Below are 13,666 nucleotides of genomic sequence, written 5' to 3'. Positions count from 1 at the left end.
GCAATAAAATTAGAATAGCTATTTCTGTTTTGAAAAGTGTAATATAAATAAATAAAAGAATTCATGAACAATAAAGAATAAAAAATTATCCATGAAAGAAAAAGAACAAAAAAATATATGCACAAACAATGGATGAAGCTAATGCTTCCATGGGTAATGATACATACGCATTCGAGTTTATTGTACAATAAGGAAATTCTATCGACTAATGTTTGAGGTTCTGAGAAATAAGAAAAGGAAAAAATATAAAAAATCTTTTCTATCTCGCTATTGCTGGGTGAGAAATTTACTCTTCGGTTGGGGGGTCGACCCAGCGGCCGTGGTCCTTGATGAGCTGAATTAGAGCATCAGTTGCATGCTCCATTTGGATACCTCTCTTCAGCACAGTCTGATGCAACAAAGTCAGGATCTTGAATTCAGCAACAGATGATTTCTCAAATTTGCTAGTGATAATTATGAGAATTAATGTAGTAATTTGAGACTGGCATTTTGCTAAAAAAACTCATCGTCGCTTAATTAGTTTGTTTCGCCTGGTTTAGTAATACAGTATGCCTTAGAAGACAGAAGTTACCTTCCCGACATAAAGGTCAATCTTTCCTGGGGTACCTCCAACATAACCAAAATCTGCATCAGCCATCTCTCCAGGTCCGTTCACAATGCAACCCATGATCGCAATCTGTGAAAGTGTCGAGGAGAGTATCAGTTTTGATATAAAAAAAGTAGCTTGACTGCTCAAGCAATGCCTGCTGAGGGGGCATAATTTACCGAAACACCAGGGAGATGGGAAGTCTTTGATCTAATCTCGGCGCTTATGTCTTGAAGATCAAAGAGTGTTCGTCCACAGGATGGGCAGGAGACGTACTCCTGCAATATAGTTGCACACACAGATGAGTGAAGGCGTGGAGGAGGAAGCTATCGAACTAGTTTTCAAAGATTCAGTTCGAAGTAACAGGAGATCTATATCCATCTTACGGTCTTTGTGTTGCGCATTCTGCAACCTTGAAGTAAGTTGAAGGATGTGTCCCGCAGGAACTCAAAGTCCTGTTCAGGCGCCTCAAGTAGGATACCATCTCCCAGGCCATCGACTAAAAGAGAACCAGCATTGCTCCCTGCTGTGATCACCAGGTCATCTCTGCCAATTGAAGGACCAGAATGAGAAAGAAATTTACATTTTTCCACTCTCAACATTCACTTCTTTATCAGCAAGATCGCAATCGTACCTGTGGATCCCTTTAAGGAATTGGATATGGTGAATAACTGGAAAGTTGAGAGAATTTTCTTCTAGATACTCAAACAACCTGAAAAAGAATAAAGAAAGAGCAAAAGTGTCAAATGATACATTTAGCTTAGACGAGAATTTCGTAGATTGTGTTTGTATGCATCACAAGGACAGTCACTATGATCATTTACCTCCTTGCGGCGTGAACTCTGCTGAACTTTTCTTCAACTAACGGAAGATCATGTAGCAACATTGTGATATCATCAACATTCTTGAGGACGTCTAGTTCCCCGTAAGGTTCGTCCCCACGAACGGTTACAGCTAATCGAGTGCCTAAAAACAAAGCACAGTTTTAGAATCAGTACAGCCTTCAAAGAAAGTAGCAAATGTGAGTTGGTTGATAAACCCAGGTGTCACCTTTTGGCAAAAGCTTGTGAGCCCCGGTTGAAAGTTCATTGAGGTTAAGAAGCACAATTGCATTAAGAAGTGGTTTAGCCAGCTGTTCGGATAATGGAACTATAATGCCCATGCTTATATCAATCAACCTTTTGAGAGCTAACCTCTGATCAAATATAACAATACAAGTCAAGTCTTAGATTTAAGAAGCACAACCATTTAACAGTTTTTTGAAAAAAAAAATATCCAACTTGTAGCCATCTAGTTCTTAAGTTGAAAAGAAGAATTAGGCGATAGCTTACAGATTCAACATCTTCCAGAGGAGGGAGTTCTCTTAAAAGAATAGAGTCCACCGTTGCCAAGTCCTGAAAATTTGAAAAGGTTCAGCAAAGTACAAACATGAATCTGGACTAGTCTAACTTCAAGTGTAACAATTTGACGAAAAAGAACCTTGAAAGGCATTCCGACCACAAGCTTAGCTGCAAGAGACTTGTAAAGAAGTTCTGGTGTCTGACAACAAATAAAGAGAAAAGTAGGTAAAGCAAATGAAAGAAACAAGGTAGCAAGATGTAAATTATATTTAGAGATGATGATGAATGAAGTTACTAAGCAATAAATCTGCACAATAATGGAACTGATTGATACCTCTAAACCTTAAAACAGCTTGACAAAATGTTTACAAAAAGACTTTTGCAATTATTGCAGTGTTTCACATTCCAAGCAAAATCAAATGTAAGACACACTAGGATAGAGAATATAAAAGAAACATTCACTACCTACCTTCAGCATGTCCAAAGACACTGGCATGAGGACAGAACCATCACGATGAAGAACACCTCGGTAATCTACTTCTTCACCCTATACAAGACGTGGCAAAAGTTAGAAACATTCTATAGATGATGCAATGGAAGGAAAAAAAAAAAAGGATCTAACCTCTTTCTGCACTGGAAGTTGACCAGTTCTACGCTGGAAGTCCCAATATCGTCTATGTTTCTCCTCAAATGGTGCCTAAATAGTTTTTTAGGAGATACAAATTAGGTTATAAAGGCAAAAAATAGTTCATAAGTGCTAGAAGTTAGACATCTAATATATAATCCTTGCTGCAGCAGTTAGCAGTTAATCAAGGAGTGGCAGAAAATGGCAAGATGGAAAGAGCCATACAGTTCCTTTTTGGAGATTTGAAGCTTGCATTCCAAGGTTAGCCAACCGCTTACAAGGATCAATCTCTTTCTCTGGTGGTTCAGTCAGGGACACCCGGATTGTGTCGCCCAAACCATCCTGTTGAACAACACCACACTAGTTAGAACATATTAAGTTCAACAATCAACAACAAATGTATTTGAAAATTGCAAGCATAATTCTCTAGTCTTATGAATATAAAAAGTAGATCTAGTTTATCAACAGAGGCTATTGAGCTTCCATAGGGCTATCATTTTGTTTGATCAAGTACAACTCTATATAGATTGCATCTATGATTCAATTAGCTGCAAATAGGGATATTTAGGCAACTGAAAGGCGTATAGATATTGCTTATTATATTTTATAGATCTTTTAAGTTTGCATCATAGTTAAAATGAAATCTGACAATATATAAAAAATATGATTTTATCATGAAATTAAATATGTTTCTATATAAAAAGACATTATGGTTCAAGCAAATAAACAAACAAAATAATGAATGCTTTCCGTGAAAAAAGTAGGCAGTCATGTGATGATTCTTAAAGCTATTGCAAAAAATTTGCTAGGTGTGTTTTGCTAAAAATATTATATATAGTGAATATAATACTTGAATTGGAAAAAAGTAGTAGAAATCTAGTTCACATTGTCCTGCATTAGGCTCATGACAATGGAGCTTCAAATCCTCAAATAAAGTGATTCTGCTTGAGATAACATCAGGAATTTGGAAAAAGTTGGCAAAGTATGAACCTGAAGAAGGGTGCCAATACCAATAGCAGATTTCATCCGTCCATCTTCTCCCTCTCCTGCTTCAGTAACTCCTAAGTGCAGAGGATAATCCCAACCTAGAGCATACATCTCAGCTACAAGCAAACGATAGGCTTGAACCATGATGACTGGGTTGCTTGCTTTCATTGAGAAGACAAAGTTATGGAAATCTAGCTTCCGGCATATCCTTGCAAACTCAAAGGCAGATTCAACCTATTGCAGGAACAGCAAGCTCTTCAGCATCAATTCGTGTATGGGAAAAAAAAAAAAATCGAAGGGGTACCCTACAAACAGTACAAACCATTCCACTAGGAGAATCTCCATAGTAGCTCATAATACGATCAGAAAGACTACCATGATTTGTCCCAATTCGAATTGCCCTTCCATACTTCTTGCATTTCTCAACCAATGGAGTGAAGACCTGAGCAGGAAGATGAACATAAGATGAAAGGAATAGGGAAGAATTGCATATGGGACATGGGAAACGTAAAATAACACCAATCCACTGCACTAATAGATGTTTTTAGTTTTTCAAAAAGCAGGAAGAACACCGACAAATTAATTTTTTTGCACCTTTTCAATATGTTCAAGCTCTTTTTGATATTCTTCATTGGTATACTCTAATTGCTCAAACTGCGCACGCCTATCAGCTGCAAGAAAATGTTCCAGCTCTATTGGTTAGACTTCACTAGTAACTGTATGATTCAAAGTTAAAAATTGTAGAATGTCTGACCAAAATTTCCAGGGTTGACTCGAATCTTGTCAAAACATTCAGCTACTTTTAGTGCAACTGCAGGTGCAAAATGAATGTCCGCCACAAGGGGGATATCATAACTGTTCATTGGCAAAGAGAATAATTATACCAGTATGAGAGAGTTTTCAAAAGAGTAAAATTGCCATGGCAAATGGCAAAGTGAAAAAATTGCAAGGCCTACTTTTTCTGAACAAGTTTGTTCTTAATTTCAAAACATGAATCAGCTTCTTTCCTCCCTTGGACAGTTATCCTAACCAAATCTGCGCCTCTATCTGCAATTCTCATCACCTGCCAAGTCCCAACACAATTAATTTCTACCATACAGTAGAAAAGAATTAAAAGGATCAACATGACAGTTTTCACTTGGGAACAAAAAAAAAAAAACACAATAAAATAATGAGAGAATAACAATGAATTTCTGATCATCAAAATGGGGTCATTTGGTAAAGCCCGAAAAAGCAATAATGGCATAAATCATGGTTATGACCAAATCCACATTCAATAGGAAGGTAATAAGATGTAGTTTCACATTATCATTTGCTTACCCTTTTCTACATTAAAGTAAGAAACTAGTATCTTTCATCACTCTCCTTTTAAAGCAATTCAAAAGTTAGAAGGCATGAAATTGCCTTAAGATTGCTAATTCTTTAGTCCAAATATCCTGTTTAAGGTTTATTGAGGTTAAGAAACAAGAAAATGCATGAATCAATAATCATCACTTTTATTAGTGATACCATTGGAGCGAGAATGAAGGAAGCAAAAAGAGAAAAGGCCATCAATCAATCTTGAGTTTTAACAATCTGATGATAAGTTTAGAATGGTACAAATACAAGATCAAATCTGAAAAATCAAAAGGTTATGTAAGCAGACCTCCTCGACAGTCTTGTCAACATCCTTGGTATCTGAAGTGGTCATAGTCTGAACTCGTATGGGATGCTCACTGCCAAGGGCCACATTCCCTACCATCACAGTACGAGTCTTTCTCCTCACGGTCTTGTATAAAGATTCACAATACTTCTGCCTGGGAACTAGGGAAACAGAAATCATAGTGTTAGAAGGATTGCTATTGTCCGGCATAGGTCTTTTCATAATTCCAGCAAGCATTATCTGACTTGTCTAACGATCTCAATTGATAATTAAACAATTTAATTACCTGTTTCTAACTCATTTTGCATATAGAAAACAAGAAAAGGACCAAATGCTAAGCTAAATTAATATAAATGAAAGATGATGTCCCGTGTATTAAATTGCAAGGTATGGCACATTTTCAGAGCATGCAAGATCAGGACTTCGAATGGACCATTGTAAATTAATATCTGACATCCCAAACATCTAAATGGCACAGGACTCATATTTGTACCTAGGAGAGGACTTCCTTCTGAAGCAGGCTCCAGCTCCACAATCTCAGAGCCAGATTTGGAAGAATTTCTGATCACAGACGCAATTCTTCTCTGAGGCTTCATTCTTTGTCGCCCAGGAGCACAAGCAATCCTAGCAAAGTCTACATTCTTCACGAAGCCGAAGGTGCAGTCACTGGTCCGCAGGCCAGTCATGCCAGTCATCAATGAAGGCATTGTTCCAGTTGCCACGATTCTCTATACCGTTTCCCCGACTTACCAAACCTGCGAAAAGAAAGATCCCGGAGTACCAAATGAGCTGTGTGTTCGAATTCAACGAGTCTAAGAGAAAGCAAGAGCAAAACAAACACGATCGGAAGGCGCTTCTCACCGACTCCGACGGAAAGGCCGAGGGGGTCGTAGGATCGCGCTTAGTAAGGCAGTCCGAGTTCGAGAGCTTCCTCCTTCCCTTCCCGTCGCCTTCCTCCGCGTCTTATGCTGCCTCAGGTTCCGATGCGCTGGCGGTGGAGTTTTTGGCCCTTCAATCAACCAATCGAAGTCCCTCTCACCCCAAATTCCACGCTTCTCACATTTTTGTACACAAATTAAACGCCGTATGAATTTTGTGACGAAGGGAATGAATTGGGATACTTCCCGTCGCCTTCGGATAGAGGTCAAATCGCCAGTCCAATCGCTTTTCATCACGTTTGAAGCTTCAACGTAGCCTTAGCACCTTAGCACCTTCGCAAACTGGTTAGGACCTGCATCTCAAGGCTCGCGCTTAGCTAATTGAGCACGCCATGTTCGACCGCACCCAAAGTCTAATCTCTTTGGATCTGACATAAGAAGCCTACTTTATCCGGCAATTAAATAAAGAAATTGGATCCGACGTATGATATGACACGTTATCCTAATAAGTGGTAAAAGATGAATATATTCATCCATAATATTTCCTTAGTATTTTTAATAATTTATCTTAGAATTAAGATAGAGGAGATAAATGACTATTAATCTTTGGAATAGTGACTAGTATATAAGGAAGATATTTATTTCAATTTTTCCAAGATTCGAAGCCCAAACCTTATGATGATAATACCTCATATGGTAGTTACTAGACCGTCCCGTGAAGACGACATGTTACCCTAACAGATTATTTGGGAGGAAGTGAGGGGCGAGAAGGGGAGGGTAAATAAGAGGAAATTTGAATCCCTGTTTGAGAAAAAGTGAGTCAGGGAAAGGAAAGGTAAAGAAAGTTAAGCTCTAACCTTCCTTATAGAATGAAAGAATTTGTTACACCCGGATTTGAAAGCTAAAGAATTTTTTTTAAAAAAAATGATTTCCCAATTTTACCTTTATTTTGTTATATTAAATCTCAAATTCGTTGTTTGCTAGGTATTCTTTCTGTGCTATCAGACGAGAAAATCTCACACCGTCGACTCCAACACAACACTCACTTCTTGGCACCGACACCAACCCTCGTCGAATCTCTCCGATGAAAGGTAACCTTTATCTTTTCTTCTTTGTGTATTCTCTACTATGCTAGGTTTTGTCTCGGTGTTACAATCCGGCCAAATTTTCTTTTGTCGAAACTAATATTACGTGATCTTTTCTTCTTCGTGTATCCTTCCCTGTTTTGCTATTATTTTTGGTTGGATTTTTTTGAGTTTATTTTGCCTCCCCTCTCATCTCATCTTTATCGGTGGAGTTTCCAACAATCTACATCCCATTGGTGAAATGTCCAATCATCTACATCTTTTTTATTTCTGTAACTTTGCTCATCTCATCTTTCTCCTTCCTAAATATCAATTCATTTTTTGATGAAGTTGAATTTATAATATCTCAATAGAAAATCTATTTGGACAATTCAAATACAGTTAATGAGGGTACTTAAATTTCATCTCTTAATTCTAAACCAACTGAATCTCCACCTATATTGTTGGAGCATCATCTAAGAATAAGAGTGTAAAGAAAGGTAAATTTGATGATGACGATATAACCAATGCAATTGACCATATAACTCAAGCCATCATGAATTCAACACATGAAATAGTTAAGTCAAGATGAACTTCTTATTCCCGAGCATGAAGTGTGGAGTTTATTGATTCAATTAGGTGTTGAGCAACATATAATTTCTACATGCTATTTGTATCTTGTTCAACGCCCGAAGATGCTGAGAGGTTTACTTGGATGCCCTTTCGAACATCGCAAAAACTTATTATTTCAAATGTTAAATGGAGAGAATCTACGACATGATTAATTTGTTGCTTGTTATGTATTGGTATTATATATTTGGATGTTATGTACTATGCATTTGAATTCCATGTACTTGGATGATCTTGAATATTTGTTAAACTATTATTTTTTATGTAAGACTTGTTACTTGATGTTGGATCTACTTTGTGCTTATTATAGTGGATTGGTTTTTATAAAAATAAGATATATTTTATTTCTGTTTTATAAAAATAAAAATAAAAATAAAAATTAATATTATTATTTAAAAATATCTAATTTATATTTATTAAATGAAAATTAATATTATAAAAAATATCTATTTTAAAAAGTAAAGATATTTTTATAATTTTATTTATTTAACTTTCATTCTCCTTTTTTTTACTCCTAAATAAAGTAACACATGTTACTTCAATGAATCTTCTCTTCATCCCAAATAAGGAAAAGTTACATACTTTACTTCCTTTCCCTTCTCCTTCCTTCCTTTTTCGTTAATGAACATTTCCTCACCCCATCCAAACAAACTCTAAGACAAGGCTGGTCATCCCCTGATGGACGGTCCACCGCCACGGGCGAGGACTGCACTGCTAGCTGCACGGGCGGCGCCGAAGAGGTTGCACTGTATCTCTCAGATGCTGCTCCGTATATTACATCACTTGTCTTGAACAGTGATCCCAAGCAATGATTACACGCAGTATATAATGAAGCATAGCTACTTCAGGTTCATAAAGTTTTACAAAATTTAAAATGGCAAAGAAACTCCTTCTGAATGAGTGATTGCTTAAAATTGTGGAAGTGAATGCAAAGACAATGCATGTCCAAGTCAGAGGGGGCTGCTATGCTATATATCCCGCAGGAGAGGCCAATGGGTTTTTACTATCTCGTCGATCTTGGCACTAATCTTGCTTTGGATATTTGAAGGGCAAAGTTCCGCAGCATAGCCATTCAACTTGGAAGCCAAGTTGGAGGTTAAGAGTTCGTCGTTCGACAAATTACCGATCAACTGCAATAGAAACCATTTGCGCTTCAGCTCGAATTTCTGCATCAAGTGGAAGAACTTAGTGAACATTGTATCATGGAGCAAGCATTTAGATAGGACCTAAAGGCATATACAAATTTGTCTGATGGCATTTACAAGCAGGATAATGAGAACAATCTATTGCCAAGTTGAATGCTCCAACAATACGTTGTCTAGATCAAATTTTCTTTTTGTATTACTGAAGAGAATTATTTCATCACATAAAACCATGTATTTCATGACCAAAACAACAATTTTTTTCTTCCTTCGAATCACACAGAAATCATGAGAAAACAACTGTATTCATATCTTAACCTTTAAGAAAACAACATGAGAGGGTCACTCTGTAATTTCTCTTTTACCGTGTTACCATCTCCATTTATCTCACTTTCCATCCTTACAGGAAAATGATACGAAATGACATGAAATGAGCCAATTCATCTATAACAATGGAATAAAACAATCAGTGAACTGATCTATTATTATATTCTGACTTGGTTAACCTACTTCAACCGTCATTAAATGAGAACCCTTTTCCTCAATTGGTTAAGATTTCATTGCCCAGTTGTCTTGTGAGCCTCAATGCCGTGTCATGTCTAGATTGTCTATAACACAGGATATGCCACTCATTCGGGAGTTCTGGTATCGTGTAATGCTCATCTATAAAAACTCACTAACTTAGAACTGTTATAAATCATCACTCCCACAACAAACCCTTGTATGTGGGGCATTCAATCTCATCATTTGCAGTTCATAACAGAAGCTTATCTATGCATTACTGCTTACCCACTTACAGCACTTGCCTTTAGTTTTAACTTTCTGTTACACTAATTACTAATGATTTTTGTCATATATTGAGTGCATGCCTTTTAATTTTCTCCAGTTGATTCCAGCTGAATGTCAATTATCGTATAAACGTGTTGACATTATCTATGTAACCTTGGGGTGTTTTGAAAACTTTTGTTATAGCATCTCTGATATTTAAGTTAGTTGCAATAGATAGGTTGAGCATAACTTAGAGCAAGGTGTGGAGAAACTACCAGACAAAAAACTGGTAGATATTCCCTGTTATTACACCAAGACCTTGAGATGAATTCCTCATTCAATTGGTCAACAGCCAATTTAAGCAGTTACATGTGAATCCCATACTAAATCATATGTTTTGGCAGATATTCCTCTTGTTCGACCGTACTGATCAATCAGATCTTTGAGCTCTTCCTTATTTTTTTTAGGAATACTATCGAATGATTATCTAATATTTTCATATAAAACAACATTCTAAAATATACAAACTTTAAATGCAATGAACCAGCCAAACACATGGAGAAAAAGAAATATTACCAATACATCAGAATTAAACACTGGTGGAATAAAAAAACCTGATGTTCAGCTTCTGCAGGATAAAATACTCCAAGTTCCTGAATTTCTGTGGTCACAACACTGCTCCTACTCTTGGCCTGTTCCCTCTCTTTACTCAAAGCAGCTATCCTACTCTCTTGTGTTCCATTTGTAAAGATAATGGATCTGTAGAGAGCCAAATCACTTTAGAATTTGCAAAGTTCACACAGGTAACAACAAGAGAACCAGTGCTATGAGCAGCATCACATGTATATTCTCACAATTTGGCCTCTATTCAGCATAACAAGTATATGGCATAGCCTAGTGAAAAAGGTAATCAGACTATCACAAGGCTTATACACATTAGCTCACAAAACTCAAGATGTTAATAGCATAATCAGAATGAGAAAATACAGTTCTGTGTGTATGTCATTGGAAAGTGTCACTTACAAAAAATATTGACTTAGCTTTCTCGACTACATAAGCCATCATCCCCCAAATGTTAATGATGTTATCTTATAGATCATAGCAATATTCTGATTGCTAAATATGCTTTTATTCCAGAGAAGTTACTTCACCAAGAGGACTAATTGTGTAAAGAGTGAAGTTTAGGGAAGGCAGTCATACTTAAAAGAAAATATTCATGTGTAAAGTTTGTTTCAATTTACACTGCAAATAACAACTAATATTACTTTAATAAAGCAACAAATAAGCAGACCAGCATTAAATTTAGTGCCCATGAAATAATAAAACAGGATTTTATTTATTTACTTATTCATTTTTGCATTAAGGAGATTTTACAATAAGAAATTTATGGAAAAAAAAAGATGACTAGGTATCAACTTTTCACAGTACGAACAAAAATGGCAGAAAGCCACAGTGATTCCAGCTTTGCAATATTGATCAAGTCTGAAGAACAAAATTGTTTTCTTATTTGCAAATACACGGAGTTTTTGTTCTGTATATATTGCTAATTTCTTTTGTTTATAGATTATTCTCTGTGTCAAGAATATTAAAATACCTACCAGAATATTTTTGTTAATGCTTGTTTGTCACGTATACTTAATTAGCTTTATTTCATAAATTCTTCTTCGTCTTCTTTGAGATTGAATTGTGTACCACCGACAGACTACACATGAGGATATTTTGGTATAAATAGGACCAAAACCAAAAACATACTATACAACATTTTTTTCCTTGGATAAACTCCGACCAAACAATTAATTCTTTATACATCCGTTGCATATCTTAACTGCCTTAAAATGATAGCAGAGTTATTAGAAAATAATATTACCTGTACTGGTTACCAACATCGGGTCCTTGTCCAAAAACTTGCCTAGAATCATGGCTAGCCCAAAAGACATCAAGGAGCTGTTTGAATTGAATCAACTTGGGGTTGTACTCAATCTTCATAAAATGAAACAAATAAATCATTAGTAAAGAGATCCATAAGCACAAGAATCCATGTAACCAGAAACTCATAAATTGTATTTGCATAATTTTTATAACTATTATTTGTTATTTTCTGAGGATATCCATTACGTAATGGTTTAGCAACTATCAGCATCAGATCTTTCTAAATTTGACACTACAGAAACATGAGCAAATAGACAAGCCACAAAACACAAGCACACTATATAGACTAAGTTCAGCAGGCACAGAAACTTGAAATCCAGTTTCACTACTTCGTTAAACAAGCTGAGGCTCACTCAAAAGCATGCGCCCAAAAATTACATTTCACAAACAATTAGAAAGGTATATTTTGAATCTTATTTTCAGTTGTACATATAACTCTTAATTAATAGTAGTGAACTACAAGCATTACTACCAAAACAATTTTCCGTACAAACCATATATGCCAACAACTAGAGAATTTGCAATAAGAAATTGATTAAAATTTTTTTAATCAAGATAAACAATTGCAACTGTTCTTGTACTATTATATAGGAATTTATTTCAGTAGGAACAAGAATCAGTGGATGAGAACTTGCCAACAAAAAATGATATCTCTAGATGATAAAAAGTGAAATTGGTTTCAATATAAAACAACTTTGAAATAATTTTTCCCTGCGGTAAAGGCCATTTAATTACTTAAAATGAACAAACTTCGAACAACATGGAACAGGCATAGAATCAAGGGACATTACGCTTATATAACTTCCTAGGAGAAACTAATAAGAAAAATGTTGAGGAGAGCTCATATCTTCCAGTATACTATAAAAGACTAATCATGGTTATTTAATGATTTTAAATCTTTTAAAAAATTCTAAATTTGAATTTAATTGGTTTACTTGAAAACACTTTCTCCCTGCAAAGGTAGACCCTGATCCATTGCTTTTATCATCTAAAAACATTCAAGAGTACATAAAATCGTTTTAAGGATTATATAGTATGTTTTTGCTGCTTCGAAGTCTTGAAAGAGTCTTTCACAAGCACTTCAGTGGACCAAAATGGGGGAGGAGTAAAGCAATTACATCTTACGCAAATTTATTCGACCAAGTCCGTCAAAAACTCGAAGTAAAGACGAATGCACCTCCTATAATCCTAATTAGATTTTTTTTTTGTTTGGGTAATTTTCCAAGTGGCATACGACATGTCCCCCAATAAAAAGCCCTAGATGTCTAACATAACAAATAGAAGCAGAAAAGGGAACACAGTCAAACAGATCAATCTCAATCCACATTTACCAACCTAAAGGAGGCAACAAAGCACAAGTTTCAGTGCAGAGAACACATTAGAAAAGAAGACTCACGCGGACGCACTCGGCATGATCTCCCAAATTGCGGTACTCGGGGTTAGTCTTGGATCCACCGGCGTAGCCGACGGAAGTACGGACGACACCAGGAAGACAGCCGAAGGCCGCCTCGGATCGCCAGAAGCTCCCGAGAGCAAACACAGCAATCCGAAGCGTCTCCTGGTTCGTCGACGGTGGCGGCTGCGAGATCCTACCGGGGAACCGCGCCGCCGACGCCCAGTTGGCCGTGGAAATGGCGAAGAGGAACAGAACGCACAGCAGAAAGCGGAGATCTGCCATGGCGAGCTCCAATTCGATTCGGATCGCGAACCAATCGGCCGTTGGCGAGATGGAACCCGTGGACCTGCGAGCCACTTCCCTAATCTCCTCGAACCATTTTGGTTTGATCGCTTCAGGTGTGGAATATATATATATATATTTCTAATTTTTCAATTGACCTTTCTAAATTTGACAAACTACATTTTTCACTCTCATACCATCAGCCCCTTTAAAATGATATAGTTGTATTCGATATTATTAGATTGATCGATCAAAGATAAGTTCATAGTAGTTGTAAGAGTAAAAATACTATTCCCAATTAATTTTATTGAGGATCTCTGGGATGGTCGATCATGTTCATCGATAATCAAGATAAATCGAAAAATGTATGTAACGACTAACTCAGAAGTCAAACATC

The 13,666-nt window shown here is 36.5% G+C and overlaps 2 protein-coding genes across 3 annotated transcripts; both read right to left on the bottom strand.

Annotated features, from left to right (window-relative positions):
* Nucleotides 1-129: 129 nt before the first annotated feature.
* On the bottom strand, nt 130-6,341 carry LOC121989754 (4-hydroxy-3-methylbut-2-en-1-yl diphosphate synthase (ferredoxin), chloroplastic-like). 2 transcript variants are annotated; one of them, XM_042543976.1, is made up of 20 exons: nt 6,020-6,341; nt 5,674-5,935; nt 5,184-5,341; nt 4,495-4,601; nt 4,293-4,393; nt 4,133-4,209; nt 3,861-3,980; nt 3,542-3,772; nt 2,777-2,893; nt 2,549-2,623; nt 2,396-2,473; nt 2,066-2,125; nt 1,918-1,980; nt 1,637-1,781; nt 1,411-1,552; nt 1,221-1,298; nt 973-1,132; nt 766-864; nt 572-676; nt 130-388 (listed from the first exon to the last, which is right to left on the bottom strand). In XM_042543976.1, exons 2-20 carry the CDS (start codon nt 5,885-5,887, stop codon nt 287-289), a joined length of 2,232 nt encoding a protein of 743 aa, XP_042399910.1. In that variant the 5' UTR covers nt 5,888-5,935; nt 6,020-6,341; the 3' UTR covers nt 130-286. The 2 variants fall into 2 exon arrangements, with proteins under 2 accessions (XP_042399910.1, XP_042399909.1); XM_042543975.1 differs by having other exon boundaries at nt 6,042-6,340.
* Nucleotides 6,342-8,578: 2,237 nt separating this feature from the next.
* LOC121989753 (peptide methionine sulfoxide reductase A5-like) lies at nt 8,579-13,372 on the bottom strand. Its single transcript, XM_042543974.1, has 4 exons — nt 12,988-13,372; nt 11,530-11,642; nt 10,277-10,421; nt 8,579-8,918 (listed from the first exon to the last, which is right to left on the bottom strand). The coding sequence occupies exons 1-4, from the start codon at nt 13,267-13,269 to the stop codon at nt 8,721-8,723; spliced, it is 738 nt and encodes a 245-aa protein (XP_042399908.1). The 5' UTR covers nt 13,270-13,372; the 3' UTR covers nt 8,579-8,720.
* Nucleotides 13,373-13,666: the final 294 nt, after the last annotated feature.

This window comes from Zingiber officinale, chromosome 6B (assembly GCF_018446385.1).
Source record: "Zingiber officinale cultivar Zhangliang chromosome 6B, Zo_v1.1, whole genome shotgun sequence".
Lineage (NCBI taxonomy): Eukaryota > Viridiplantae > Streptophyta > Magnoliopsida > Zingiberales > Zingiberaceae > Zingiber > Zingiber officinale.
Note: the sequence above shows the minus strand (reverse complement) of the source record. Positions and strands in the feature narration are given on the sequence as shown.

What these genes read in the sequence shown, in the direction of transcription:
- LOC121989754 (XM_042543976.1), bottom strand. Translation starts at nt 5,887, where the DNA reads ATGCCTTCATTGATGACTGGCATGACTGGCCTGCGGACCAGTGACTGC. An exon ending in CAAATCTCCAAAAAGGAACT is followed by an intron (nt 2,624 to 2,776) that starts GTATGGCTCTTT and finishes AAAACTATTTAG; the next exon opens with GCACCATTTGAGGAGAAACA. An exon ending in AGAGTTCACGCCGCAAGGAG is followed by an intron (nt 1,299 to 1,410) that starts GTAAATGATCAT and finishes ATTCTTTTTCAG; the next exon opens with GTTGTTTGAGTATCTAGAAG.
- LOC121989753 (XM_042543974.1), bottom strand. Translation starts at nt 13,269, where the DNA reads ATGGCAGATCTCCGCTTTCTGCTGTGCGTTCTGTTCCTCTTCGCCATT. An exon ending in GATGTTGGTAACCAGTACAG is followed by an intron (nt 10,422 to 11,529) that starts GTAATATTATTT and finishes GGCTCTCTACAG; the next exon opens with ATCCATTATCTTTACAAATG. An exon ending in CTGCAGAAGCTGAACATCAG is followed by an intron (nt 8,919 to 10,276) that starts GTTTTTTTATTC and finishes CACTTGATGCAG; the next exon opens with AAATTCGAGCTGAAGCGCAA.